Source organism: Stegostoma tigrinum, chromosome 14 (assembly GCF_030684315.1).
Source record: "Stegostoma tigrinum isolate sSteTig4 chromosome 14, sSteTig4.hap1, whole genome shotgun sequence".
Lineage (NCBI taxonomy): Eukaryota > Metazoa > Chordata > Chondrichthyes > Orectolobiformes > Stegostomatidae > Stegostoma > Stegostoma tigrinum.
Genome location: NC_081367.1, coordinates 6,655,806 through 6,668,703, shown reverse-complemented (window position 1 = coordinate 6,668,703; position 12,898 = coordinate 6,655,806). Strand labels below are relative to the sequence as shown.

General features: G+C 43.9%; 1 protein-coding gene across 3 annotated transcripts in view; it reads right to left on the bottom strand.

The window, feature by feature from the left end:
* The window catches only part of LOC125457900 (single-pass membrane and coiled-coil domain-containing protein 1-like), a 33,751-nt gene extending 21,625 nt beyond the window's left edge, over positions 1-12,126 (bottom strand). Inside the window, exons 1-2 of one of the 3 annotated variants that reach the window (XM_059650853.1) lie at positions 11,955-12,126; positions 11,673-11,836 (exon numbers count right to left, since the gene is read on the bottom strand). In XM_059650853.1, coding sequence (XP_059506836.1) covers positions 11,673-11,806 — 134 coding nt within the window. In that variant the 5' untranslated portion in view covers positions 11,807-11,836; positions 11,955-12,126. Of the gene's footprint in view, positions 1-11,672; positions 11,837-11,954 lie in introns of those variants that run through there. The other 2 variants (XM_048542647.2, XM_059650855.1) reach the window with 2 other exon arrangements.
* Positions 12,127-12,898: the final 772 nt, after the last annotated feature.

The window sequence follows — 12,898 nt, the reverse complement described above, 5'->3', positions numbered from 1 at the left end:
GGCCTAGACCCATCATCAGAGAGGGGAATGGGGAGGGAACTGGAATAAATAGGGAGAGAGGGGGAGGTGGACCGAAGATGGAGAGTAAAGAAGATAGGTGGAGAGGAGAGTATAGGTGGGGAGGTAGGGAGGGGATAGGTCAGTCCAGGGAAGACGGACAGATCAAGGAGGTGGGATGAGGTTAGTAGGTAGATGGGGGTGCGGCTTGGGGTGGGAGGAAGGGATGGGTGGGAGGAAGAACCGGTTAGGGAGGCAGAGACAGGTTGGACTGGTTTTGGGATGCAGTGGGTGGGGGGGAAGAGCTGGGCTGGTTGTGTGGTGCAGTGGGGGGAGGGGACGAACTGGGCTGGTTTAGGGATGCAGTTGGGGAAGGGGAGATTTTGAAACTGGTGAAGTCCACATTGATACCATTAGGCTGCAGGGTTCCCAGGCGGAATATGAGTTGCTGTTCCTGCAACCTTCGGGTGGCATCATTGTGGCACTGCAGGAGGCCCATGATGGACATGTCATCTAAAGAATGGGAGGGGGAGTTGAAATGGTTTGCGACTGGGAGGTGCAGTTGTTTGTTGCGAACTGAACGGAGGTGTTCTGCAAAGCGGTCTCCAAGCCTCCGCTTGGTTTCCCCAATGTAGAGGAAGCCACACCGGGTACAGTGGATGCAGTATACCACATTGGCAGATGTGCAGGTGAACCTCTGCTTAATGTGGAATGTCATCTTGGGGCCTGGGATAGGGGTGAGGGAGGAGGTGTGGGGGCAAGTGTAGCATTTCCTGCGGTTGCAGGGGAAGGTGCCGGGTGTGTTGGGGTTGGAGGGCAGTGTGGAGCATGCTCCCACGATAAGACATTCCACTCCCGCACATCCCAGATGTCCAAGTTCTTCAAGGACCGCAACTTTCCCCCCACAGTGATCGAGAACGCCCTTGACCGCATCTCCCGTATTTCCCGCAACACATCCCTCACACCCCGCCCCCGCCACAACCTCCCAAAGAGGATCCCCCTCGTTCTCACACACAACCCCACCAACCTCCGGATACAACGCATCATCCTCCGACACTTCCGCCATTTACAATCCGACCCCACCACCCAAGACATTTTTCCATCCCCACCCCTGTCTGCTTTCCGGAGAGACCACTCTCTCCGTGACTCCCTTGTTCGCTCCACACTGCCCTCCAACCCCACCACACCCGGCACCTTCCCCTGCAACCGCAGGAAATGCTACACTTGCCCCCACACCTCCTCCCTCACCCCTATCCCAGGCCCCAAGATGACATTCCACATTAAGCAGAGGTTCACCTGCACATCTGCCAATGTGGTATACTGCATCCACTGTACCCGGTGTGGCTTCCTCTACATTGGGGAAACCAAGCGGAGGCTTGGAGACCGCTTTGCAGAACACCTCCGCTCAGTTCGCATCAAACAACTGCACCTCCCAGTCGCAAACCATTTCAACTCCCCCTCCCATTCTTTAGATGACATGTCCATCATAGGCCTCCTGCAGTGCCACAATGATGCCACCCGAAGGTTGCAGGAACAGCAACTCATATTCCGCCTGGGAACCCTGCAGCCTAATGGTATCAATGTGGACTTCACCAGTTTCAAAATCTCCCCTTCCCCAACTGCATCCCTAAACCAGCCCAGTTCGTCCCCTCCCCCCACTGCACCACACAACCAGCCCAGCTCTTCCCCCCCACCCACTGCATCCCAAAACCAGTCCAACCTGTCTCTGCCTCCCTAACCGGTTCTTCCTCCCACCCATCCCTTCCTCCCACCCCAAGCCGCACCCCCATCTACCTACTAACCTCATCCCACCTCCTTGACCTGTCCGTCTTCCCTGGACTGACCTATCCCCTCCCTACCTCCCCACCTATACTCTCTCCACCTATCTTCTTTACTCTCCATCTTCGGTCCGCCTCCCCCTCTCTCCCTATTTATTCCAGTTCCCTCTCCCCATCCCCCTCTCTGATGAAGGGTCTAGGCCCGAAACGTCAGCTTTTGTGCTCCTGAGATGCTGCTTGGCCTGCTGTGTTCATCCAGCCTCACATTTTATTATCAGGGTAAAATACAAGCCTGTATTTCACCTTGAACTGCCTGTCTCCCAATTCATACCATGTCCTCAATCTGGGTCACAACACCCACGAGATCACAGTTCATCTTTTGAATAACATCTTCTCCCTTTGGAATGTTGCTGTCTGAAGTTCCACTTCCAGTCTTCAAGTGCAACATTCCGTGATTCCTTTTGGGACTCTAATCCACATAGGAATTTTAGACAGCCTGTGAATTTATATCCTTAGCCATCTTTTGGATTTTATGTCTTCCTTTTAAAAAGCATATGTAGTTGAAAATTCAGTTTCTGTATAAGCAGTTCGGGGTTATGATCAGCTTTCTACCATTAACTATCTTCTTTTGTGCTAGATTTGTCTGAAAATCCTTGTCCTGATGTAGGGGAAATCAACTTGAATATTTTGATCAGCAAATCTCTCTCTAAAACTCTTGAGTTTGTGTCAATGTGTTAAATGGGCCCTATTTGGCACCTCATTGTATATACCAAATTCATTCCATCATTCTATCCCTTTTTGTTTGGCACCTAATCTTATAATTTGTTATTAGCCACTAAAACCTCTCAATTTTAATTGCTTTATTCTTCTTGTGGTATTCCTGACATGTTGGATTGACAGACTTTGGATCATTTGATGAAATATTTTCACATTTGTGATGGCTCCAGGAATATTCAGACTTAATTTTCAGCAAATTACTCCAGTGAGTTGTGACAACTGTTACAGCAAGGAGTTCTACGGTCCTTTGTCAAGTTCTTAATCTTCTCATTCGACCATGCTCACTTCCAGGTCTACTTTCAGAACTCAGAATAAGTTTTCTGGTCTATCACATCTTTGCCTCATTTTGCCAATCAGTGGATCCTCCTACCTGCTCTTCATCTTGCATATTTAACTTGTGTGTTTGTATTTTACATCACTTTTCCCCACTCTCCTTATAATAGTGTCATCCTTCCATCTACTGGCCCCTTCACATCCTCTAGTCTCAACTTCTGGTAATTGACTTCTGAGATATCCTCCTTAGATATGCCTTATCATGTTCTTCGGTGTCACTGTGTCAATAGTCATTTCTTCAATTGGCATAATCTGGTCCCGATAAATGTACAGTTTTTGTGCATGTGAACTACATGGTGCCTTTCTGTTACTTGCTTGGATTCTGTAAACATATGATCAGTGCCAATTAACCTCGAGAAATGTACCCTAACAGTTCAATTGCCATGTTGTAAAGCTACTATTGTTCCATCTCTACCTATAACAATACCTGCATCTTTCCAAATAAAAACTGAAAAAGCTGCAGATGCTGGAAATCAGAAACAAAAATTGAAATTGCTGGAAAAGCTGAGCAGCATCTGTGAAGAAAAATCAGAGTCAAAATTTCAGGTCCAGTGACCCTTTCTCAGAAGTTCTGCCGGACCAGCTGAGCTTTACTAGTAATTCTGATTTTGATCCTGAATGTTTCCGTTTTTTTTGACCTTTTTTTGTAGTATACTATGCTCACGCATTAAAATTTTACTTTTATGGCTTTGTACAATACATTAACGTTCCCAAATTTTCTCTGAAATCTTAATCTTAATGAATGTCCTTTTCCCTAAACACAGGGCATTTAAAAACTCAGAAAAAGTGGAGCTAATTGTAGTCTCTTCACAAGCTAGGGATGATCATTAATTACCTGGGAAGTTTTGGATTTATCCCAAAAAAACAACTGATATGGTCCTTAGCCCCCACTAATGACACTGAGTTCTTTGCATGTCTACCTACATCAGGGCAGATGTTAGTTTACAACTTGGCTAATCCACTAACATTAAATGAAAAATTTTATCTATTATGTCGTTTTTTCAATTACTTCCAAAGCCATTTTCTACAGCTTTGTTCATATTTTCACACATAGCTCTAAATTTGTCACTGTCACATTTCCATCACTGTTAATAAAGAATTTAGCTGGTGTTCTCAGTTGTCCACAATCAGTTTTTCTTGACTGGATGTTGTTGTTGTTTGGCTAAGACCAGTTTCCATGTCAATGTAGTGTAAACTGAAAATGTTTTCCTTATTCCACACTTTCAAGCCCATTGCTAAAACTTCATTAAAGTCTCTTGTTCGTGTGAGACTCACAATGAGCTGTGATTGTGTCCTTTTTTTTTCAAACATTACATTTATGATTGATCTTGTCTACAAGTTTAGTTTACTTGTGTCCCTTACTCCTGCATATTTGAATGGGATTCTTACCTATAAGAAAATGGATAGGCTGACTGCAATTGTAGTTTTGACACAATTACCTGTTTTCCTATAAACTCCCATTTCCTGATACCATTAACACTTCGTAATATTTTAAGTAGAGAAGTTGGACTCGATAAAGGAATGCAATAATATCTTGATCATGTAAACTTTAAATCCACTGACTTCCCAAAGACTTCTCTTGTGTTCCATATCCAGATCATTTGAGCCTTTTTAAAGACAGCTTGCTTGACAAGAAGAATATTTCACTTGATACCATATCACTACTGACACAGTGTTTTATCCCAGATATTTTATATGGATTCACCACTTTTTATTTACTTTCTAGCATGTTGTCACCCCAAACCTGAAGCAAGTAGAACTCTCAGATTCTTCAACCTTACTTTAGTCCGTATTATTTTGACAATCCAAGTACTGTTTTACTGAGTCCACTCCACACACTGGATGAACAACCACTATCCAATATTGGACTGTGTCAGCAACTGCAACATTCATTATTGATCTAAAGCTTCGTGTGAATGGTACATTCCTCTGTCAGGTTCTCCTGAACCTTTCATGCTATTACATCAAAAACCTTGTTATTCCTCTTAAGAGAACTAGTGCATTATCTTAAGTAATATCTGATCATTCCCTGGTCATTCCTTCAGTTCATTCTTCTTTTGCAGTTCCCCAGTTTCTGACATGTTTTATAACTGGCAGAAGTATCTCTATTATCATTCTTCTTGGTATGATCTTACTTTCATAATGCCACTTGCCCCAAATGTAGACAATCTTGAAATATTGATTGCATTGAATACTCCATTTTTTTCTGTTACTGCTGAATGTCCCATTTGTACCATGTAGGCTCCTGGCGATGAATGTTTACTCAGCAGTCTTTTTCAAGACTTGTGTCATCTGTTCCAAAAGCATGTTTCTTTCTGAAATTCTAACTCCAGCTGTCCAAACAATTTAAAGATAAGCATTGAATTAGGAATCTCCAAATAGATGTTTTTAAAATCTTGAAAATAATCTGTTAAATTCCATTCTATATCCTTCTTTAGAGTAACTGTCTGGTTTTCTAAGTTTGTGAAAGTATCACTATACCTTGTCTGCATTTAGTAGATCACTTTTCTTATAAATTTTGTCCATGAATTTCAATGGAATTGTCCAATTTTTGAGCCTCTAGCTGCAAAAATTCTTTACACTTGATCCTCTGCTAGAATGTGACAATGTCAGGGCCATTTTTTCCCTTTGTAAAAACATCACCCAAATTACATATCCACTTCTTTTCTTCCATTGATGACAAGATTCAGCTGCACAGAATGTCAGTGAAAAATCATGTCCTGACAATTTACATTTGGTTTCAACTGTGTTTCTCCAAAGTAATTCCAATTATTATCTTCTGTTTGATAGATAACTTTGTTTCTAATCTCCACCTTTTAAGCAACCATCCTCTACTAGCAATATTAAAAAATTCCAAGTCAGTTGGTGAGATAACCTTTCTTTGTGGAGAGAATTTATTGACTTTCTCAGTCCTACAGATCTCTTCTAACGCACCAGTGTCTCAGATATCTGCTGTTTTGTACATGTTTAAAGACAATTAATACCCACCACCTTTCTTAACATTATCAATGAAAGGAACAAATCTAATGTGATTGGCATGTAAGCCGTTGGGTTATTATAAAGTCATCTGACAGATTCATTATAACAAGGTGTAGAGCTGGATGAACACAGCAGGCCAAGCAGCAGCATAGGAGCAGGAAGGCTGCTGACACTGCTTGGCCTGCTGTGTTCATCCAGCTCTACACCTTGTTATCTCAGATTCTCCAGCATCTGCAGTTCCTACTATCTCTGACAGATCCATTAATTTTCTTTAGGGAATGAAACATGCCATTCTTATCAAATGAAGTCTGTATATGACTGTAGCCCCAAACCTGGGAGATTTTTCGTTTACCAACTCACTATAATGACCTAAAAACCCACTAAGCTATGCCATACTGCTACAAAAAGGAACACAAGCATAAAACTGACTGGGTACTTGGCAACAGGTTCAGAAACAACGGAGGCATGCCAAGTCCAGTCAATCTTCAAAGTTTTAGAGTCATAGAGATATACAACATGGAAACAGACTCTTTGGTCCAACTTGTCCATGCTGACTAGATATCCTAAATATATCTGGTCCTTTCTGCCAGCATTGGGCCCATATCCTTCCAAACCCTTTCTAGTCATATAACCATCCAGATACCTTTTAAATGTTGTAATTATATTAGATTTATATACCAGCCTTCACCACTTGCTCTGGCAGCTCATTCCATACACGCACCACCCTCTGTGGGAAAGAGTTGCCCCTAAGCCCCATTTAAATCTTTCTCCTCTCACCTTAAACCTATGCTGTCTAGTTTTGGACTCTCCCAACCTGGGGAAAAGACCTCTACTTACCCTATCCACGCCCCTAATGATTTTATAAACCTCTATAAGGTCACCCCTCTCCCTCCGACACTCCAGGGAAAATAGCCCCAGCCTGTTCAGCCTCTCCCTGTAGCTCAAACCCTCCAACCCTGGCAATGTCCTTGTAAATCTTTTCTGAACCCTTTCAAGTGTCACAACATCCTTTGTATAGTAGGAAGACCACAATTGCATGCAGTATTCCAGTAGTGGCCTAAGCAATGCCCTGTACAGCTATAACATGACATCACAATTCCTAAACCCAGTGCACTGACCAATAAAAGCAAGCATACCAAATGCTGCCTTCACTATCCTGCCTTCCAATGACTCCACTTTCAAGGAACTCTGAACCTGCAGACCCGCGTTCCGCAACACTCTCAGGACCTTACCATTAAGTATGTAAGTCCTGCCCTGATTTGCCTTTTCAAAATGCCACACCTCACATTTATCTAAATTAAACTCCATCTGCCACTCCTTGTCCCACTGACCCATCTGATCAAAGATCCGATTGCACTCTGAGGTAATCTTCTTCTCTGTCCACTACTCCTCCAACTTTGCTGCATTTGCAAACCTACAAACCATATCTCCTATGTTTACATCCAAATCATTTATATAAATGACAAAAAGCCGTGGACCCAGCACTGGTTTGGCACACCACTGGGCACAGGTCACCAGTCTGAGAAGCAACCCTCCACAACCACACAGTGTAGAGCTGGAGGAGCACAGCAGGTCAGGCAGCATCAGGGGAGCAGAAAAGTTGACGTTTTGGGTCGGGACCCTTCTTCAGAAAACCACACTCAGTCTTTTACCTTCAAGCCAGTTCTGTATCCAAATAGCTAGTTTTCCATGTATTCCATGTGATCGAACCTTGCTAACCAGTCTACCATGAGAAACCTTGTTGAACGCCTTACTGAAGGCCATTTAGATCACGTTCACTGCTCTACTCTCATCAATCCTCTTCATTACTTTTTCAAAAAAGTTAATCATGTTCATGAGACACGATTTCCCATGCAAAAAGTCTTGTTGACTATCTCTAATCAGTCCTTGCCTTTCCAGATACATGTAAATCCAACAACTTGCCCACCACCGATGTCAGGCTCACTGGTGTATAGTTCCTTGTCTTCTCCCTACCACCTTTCTTAAATAATGGCACCACATTAGCTAACCTTCGGTCTTCTGGCACCTCATCTGTGGTTAACGATTATACAAATATCTCAGCAAGGGGCCCAGCAATGTCTTCCCTAGCTTTCCACTGTTCTAGGGTACACCTGATCAGATCCTGGGGATTTATCCACCTTTTTATATTTTAAGACATCTAGTACCTCCTCCTCTGTAACATGGACATTTGTTCATAATGTCGCTATTTATTTCCCCACATTCTCTATCTTCTTCCATATCTTTCTTCATAGTAAACACTGATGCAAAATACTTGTTTAGTATCTCCCCCATCTCCTGCGGTTCCACACGTAGGTGGCCTTGCTGATCTTTAAAGGGCCCTGTTCTTTCCTCACTAATATTTGCAAATTTGTACAAATATTGAGAGTGTTATCCCACAAATTGGTCCAACAAAAGCCTGATTCCTTTATCACCTCCTGGTTTTGACCTGCCTGACACAGAACTGCCAGACTGTGTTACATGGTATATAGTCTGGTTGGAATGTCCTTGCCGTTGAGAGAATAGCCCGTGAAGCCTATTTGCATCAGTTAGAACATGGACAAGAAAACATCTTCTGATTACCATTTACCACTCTCACTCAGCTCATGAAACAGTACTCTGTGCTGCATTGTGAGGTTATATTTGATACCTTCTCATTCTTGGAAACTGCTCTAAAATGTAAAGAGTTCTGGAAGATCAAAATCCATGCATCCACTTCTTAGGCACATACCTTTTCTGAAACCCTATGGTGCAGGGTTTCTGATGCAGGGAATTGTCACTATTCCTCATTTAATGATTTTAATGCAAAGGTAGATAGATTTTTGAGAAGTAAAGGCATTAAGGGTTATGGTAGGCAGGCAGGTAAGCGGAGCTGAGTCCACAAAAAAAATCAGCCATGATCTTATCGAATGGTGGAGCAGGCTCGACCAGCCAGGTGGCCTACCTACTTCTTATGTTCCTATGTTCCATCCCATTTGTTTCTCTAATGTTACTTCTTTATGCTGATTTCTGTAAGGTCTCACTAGACTCTTTGTGAACCATTATTAATGATTTGTGTGACTTCAGCTGAAAACAACCGTCACTGCCACTTTATTATTTCCTCCTACATTTGTATCTAATCGCTCTGGGTTCAAGTTCGCTAATCTTTTCCTATTTACTTAATTGTAGAAATGTTTACATTAATCTTTTTAATATCTCTAGCTAGTCCACTCTGATTTTCTATTTTCCTATCAACTTCATGGTTTCTTTTACTTAATTCTGATATCCTCCCAATCTTTTCACTTACTGCCATTGTTGACAATATTATAAGCATCTTCACCGACAGTGCTATCTTCAACCTTACCAACTTATGATTAGATCTTTTTTCTGTGGGCATTTTGTGTCTTGAAGGAATATATTTTTGGAGTAACTTATGTATTAATTATTGAAATGCTACCCATTTTTTGTATTCCATCATACCTTTCAATGTTGTTTCCAGTTCTACCTTAGGCAAATTGTTTCTTGTACCTATGAACTTTGATTTATTTTAACTTAAAATCCTTGCTTAGTGCTTAATGAAATGACTTTAAAACTCGTCATATGATTGTGGATTTTTCTCTAGAGACCCCACCTAAGGGCGGAGTCTTCTGCCTATTTCTTCATGCCTCAACAATTTGTGCTTTCTTCTTCAGTTACTTCAGAGCCTACCATTTTCCATTTCAGAGAAATAAGATGAGAGGAAATAATGCATGAAGTGGTTTCCCATTGCCTTTCTCATGTGAGCTTAAAGGATATAGAAACCTCCTTCCTAAATGATCCTCCACCTGTGAGCAGCTGTTTTCAGTCAAGGTACCAGCTCTTCCACCATTGGTCATGCTCATAATCCTGAGAAACACACTCTTACCTGAGTGTGGGTGACTCACAACAGGACAGGGATCACAATCCCCTGAGGTCTCAAAATGATGCTCAGCTAACTGAGGTAGTGCACTAAGAAGACAGAAAGAGATTTTAATGTTTGCACCGCACTATAAAATGAACAGTGGCCGGGCAACTAATATTCTACCTGGTAGATTAGCTGTCCACATACTTTTACCATTCAGTTCCTGATGGTAGGTCCTGATGCAGAATATTTAAAAGCCCAAGGCACATTTTTAAAGGGATGTGGCATTCATGTTCATATACTTTCCACCTTCATTTCTTCTTGTGCTGATTGGTGAGCCATGGTGGAAGGCATTGTGCTTGCAAGTTTTCAGACACTTTCCTGGTAAAGATAAGGAGAACATACTTTTCTATGAAGTGCAAAAAATATGAAGCACCTTGGCTAGAGGTGACAGGAAATCATATGCAGTAATATCATGCAAGCACCTGGGTGCAGGTTAGGAAGAGGCTGGATAACTTCTTAAGGTAAATAAAGATGAGTACAGCTTCTTTCTCCAGAACTTGTATCACAAGTGGTCACAGTGACTCCCTTCTCCTCTACCACAGTGACCACCCTGTTTTTTGAAGTCAAGCATGAGAATGGACATTGCTGACTAGGCCAGCCTGTCCCTAGTTTCCCTTGAGAAAGTGATGGTGAGCTACCTTCTTGTACCGCTGCAGTCCATGTATCCATTAGGAAGGGAATTCCAGCATTTCAACCCAGTGACACTGAAGGAACGGTGAGATATTTTCCAAAACAGAACACAGAACTGCAGCTGGAAATCTGAAACAAAAACAGAAATCGCTGGAGAAACTCAGCATCAGTGGATAGAAAGCAGAGTTAATGTTTGGGGTCCAATGTTCCTTCTGTAGAGAAGTCAGGATGGTGAGTGGCTTGGTGGGGCACCTTGCAGATGACGGTGTTCCCTGCATCACATTCCTCCTCAGTGTCAGCCTCAACAACGCACTGTGCCACTGCTAATACACATCCACCTCCTGCTTATGTTGTCTTCACCCACTCTACTTAAGACAGGCTCTTCTGGTCTTCTGACAATTTCTGATCCTGCACTTTGTCCGATGAATGCCTTCATTATTAATCTAACTTGCTTCTCATTCAAGACATCGCCTTCACCCAGTCTCTTGCTCCAGTCCTCTCTCATGTTATGCACCACATCCAATAAGCCGACACACGTGCAGGATCTTACTGTCCCAACCTTTCTTTCACCATGACGGAGGAAATCTAAGACCAGCGAAGGGAGCAGCCTTGTTGTTCCAGGAGATAGTACAAATAAGTGGAACATCTGGAGCAGACAGCAAGGATACGACAAGGTTAGCATTGAGTAGGGTGAGTGCTTGTCCTTTCTTATGCACCACAGGCGACCACCGTTGCATTCATGAGGCGCCTGTTGGCTCAGAGCTGGATACGAGCCCGGGCGGGATAGTAGCTGAATTTAGCACATGCTCACTTCTCACAAATAAAAGAAAAATCCGGCAGATGCTGACGATAGGAAATAAAAGACAGAAAGTGTTGGAGAAACTCAGCAGGACTCTTCTTTCAAAAACTTAAGTCCTCACCGGACTGTGCTTCTCTCTCCACGGGTGCCGCCGAGTCAGTGCAGCAGTTTCCAGTTTTGACTTCACTCCTCGCTCGCCTAGTAAACCCGCTACACCAAAACAAAGTTGCTGGAAAAGCTCAGCAGGTCTGGCAGCATCTGTGGAGGAGAAAACAAGAGTTAACGTTTCGGGTCCGGTGACCCTTCCTCAGAACTTAGTTAACTGTTTTCTCCTCCACAGATGCTGCCAGACCTGCTGAGCTTTTCCAGCAACTTTGTTTTTGTTCCTGATTTACAGCATCCGCAGTTCTTTTGGGGTTTTTTTATTCAGTAAAACCCACTGCCTCAGCCTGCCCCTTACCTGACAATCCTGTGCCTGAGAAGCTCCGTGGACACCTTCTGCGAGGAAGCCTTCAACTCTCGCCGCTCGGCTTTGCCCGTTTGCTCCTCCGCGTTGACCCGCCGCCTCTCTGATTTCCCGGGCCGCCTGTTCATTCTCAGTCAGCCTTGCCAGCGTATTACAGGCTGCGAGGGGGTAGAGAGAGAGAGAGAGAGCTGGGTTAGCAGCGAGGCGACCGTGCCATCTGTTTTAAACCGTTGCAATAAGTATAAACGAGAACTTGGGGCACAGAATGGTGCTAACCGCGCCACATTGTGTCACCTGGAGGCAGTGGGCCAGTGGAGTAGTTTAATAGACCATAATTTCATCAAAGTGCTAGTAGTCGATCATGGGAACTTCACGCTGCAGGTGGGTGGGAGAGGGCTGTGTTATTGCATTAGCTGCTCGGAAACCTGAGCCTGGTGTTGACCAAAAGATTCTAAATTTAAAAGTGATTAGATCTGACAAACAGCAATAAGTTTGCAGCAGCCGAGGGGCGGTGCTCAGTGACGGGGCCGGGGTGGGTGGGGGGGGTGGGGGTGGTTTACACTGTGAGTGTGCTAGGGCTCTGACAGCACAGCCTACCTAAGAGGCAGCGCGGTCGATGTCGGCGGACTGTCAATATCAGCGAGCAACGGGGTCGCCGATTCCGTACCCACCGACCGACCGCCTCACTCCCTAAACAGGGCAGGACCGCCAGCGAGAACAGTGCTATCAAATCTCCGCTGAACTGAGAACTTCGGCTCCGATGAAGAGTCACCCAGGCTCGAAACGTGAGCTGACTCTGTCTCTCTCCACGGATGCCGCCTGACCCGCTGTGATCTCCAGCCGTTTGTTGCTTTCAGTACAGATCCGCACTGCTGTCACTGGAACACAAGTGCGGTAGACGTAAGACTGACCTCCGGTGTGTGTATTACCTGGGTGCAGTGTCTGGGATCAGTTCAGCTCCAGCTTATCACTTCTGCCACTGTGACTCCTGCCGTTACCAATTTGAATTTTGTGTTGAGATTAATCGCCGCCAAAACAAAAAAAACACACAAATGATCTTCAGGAATATTTTCCAGATTTGTAATCGCCCTGAGGTGATGGACTGTAATGCGATTGTAGGTAAAACGCGAGCAGTCCACCGTCTTATTCCAATAAGTCGCAGAACGGGTCATGTCTTTAGCAGCAACACACACTTCGCACAGAATGCTATCTCGACCGAC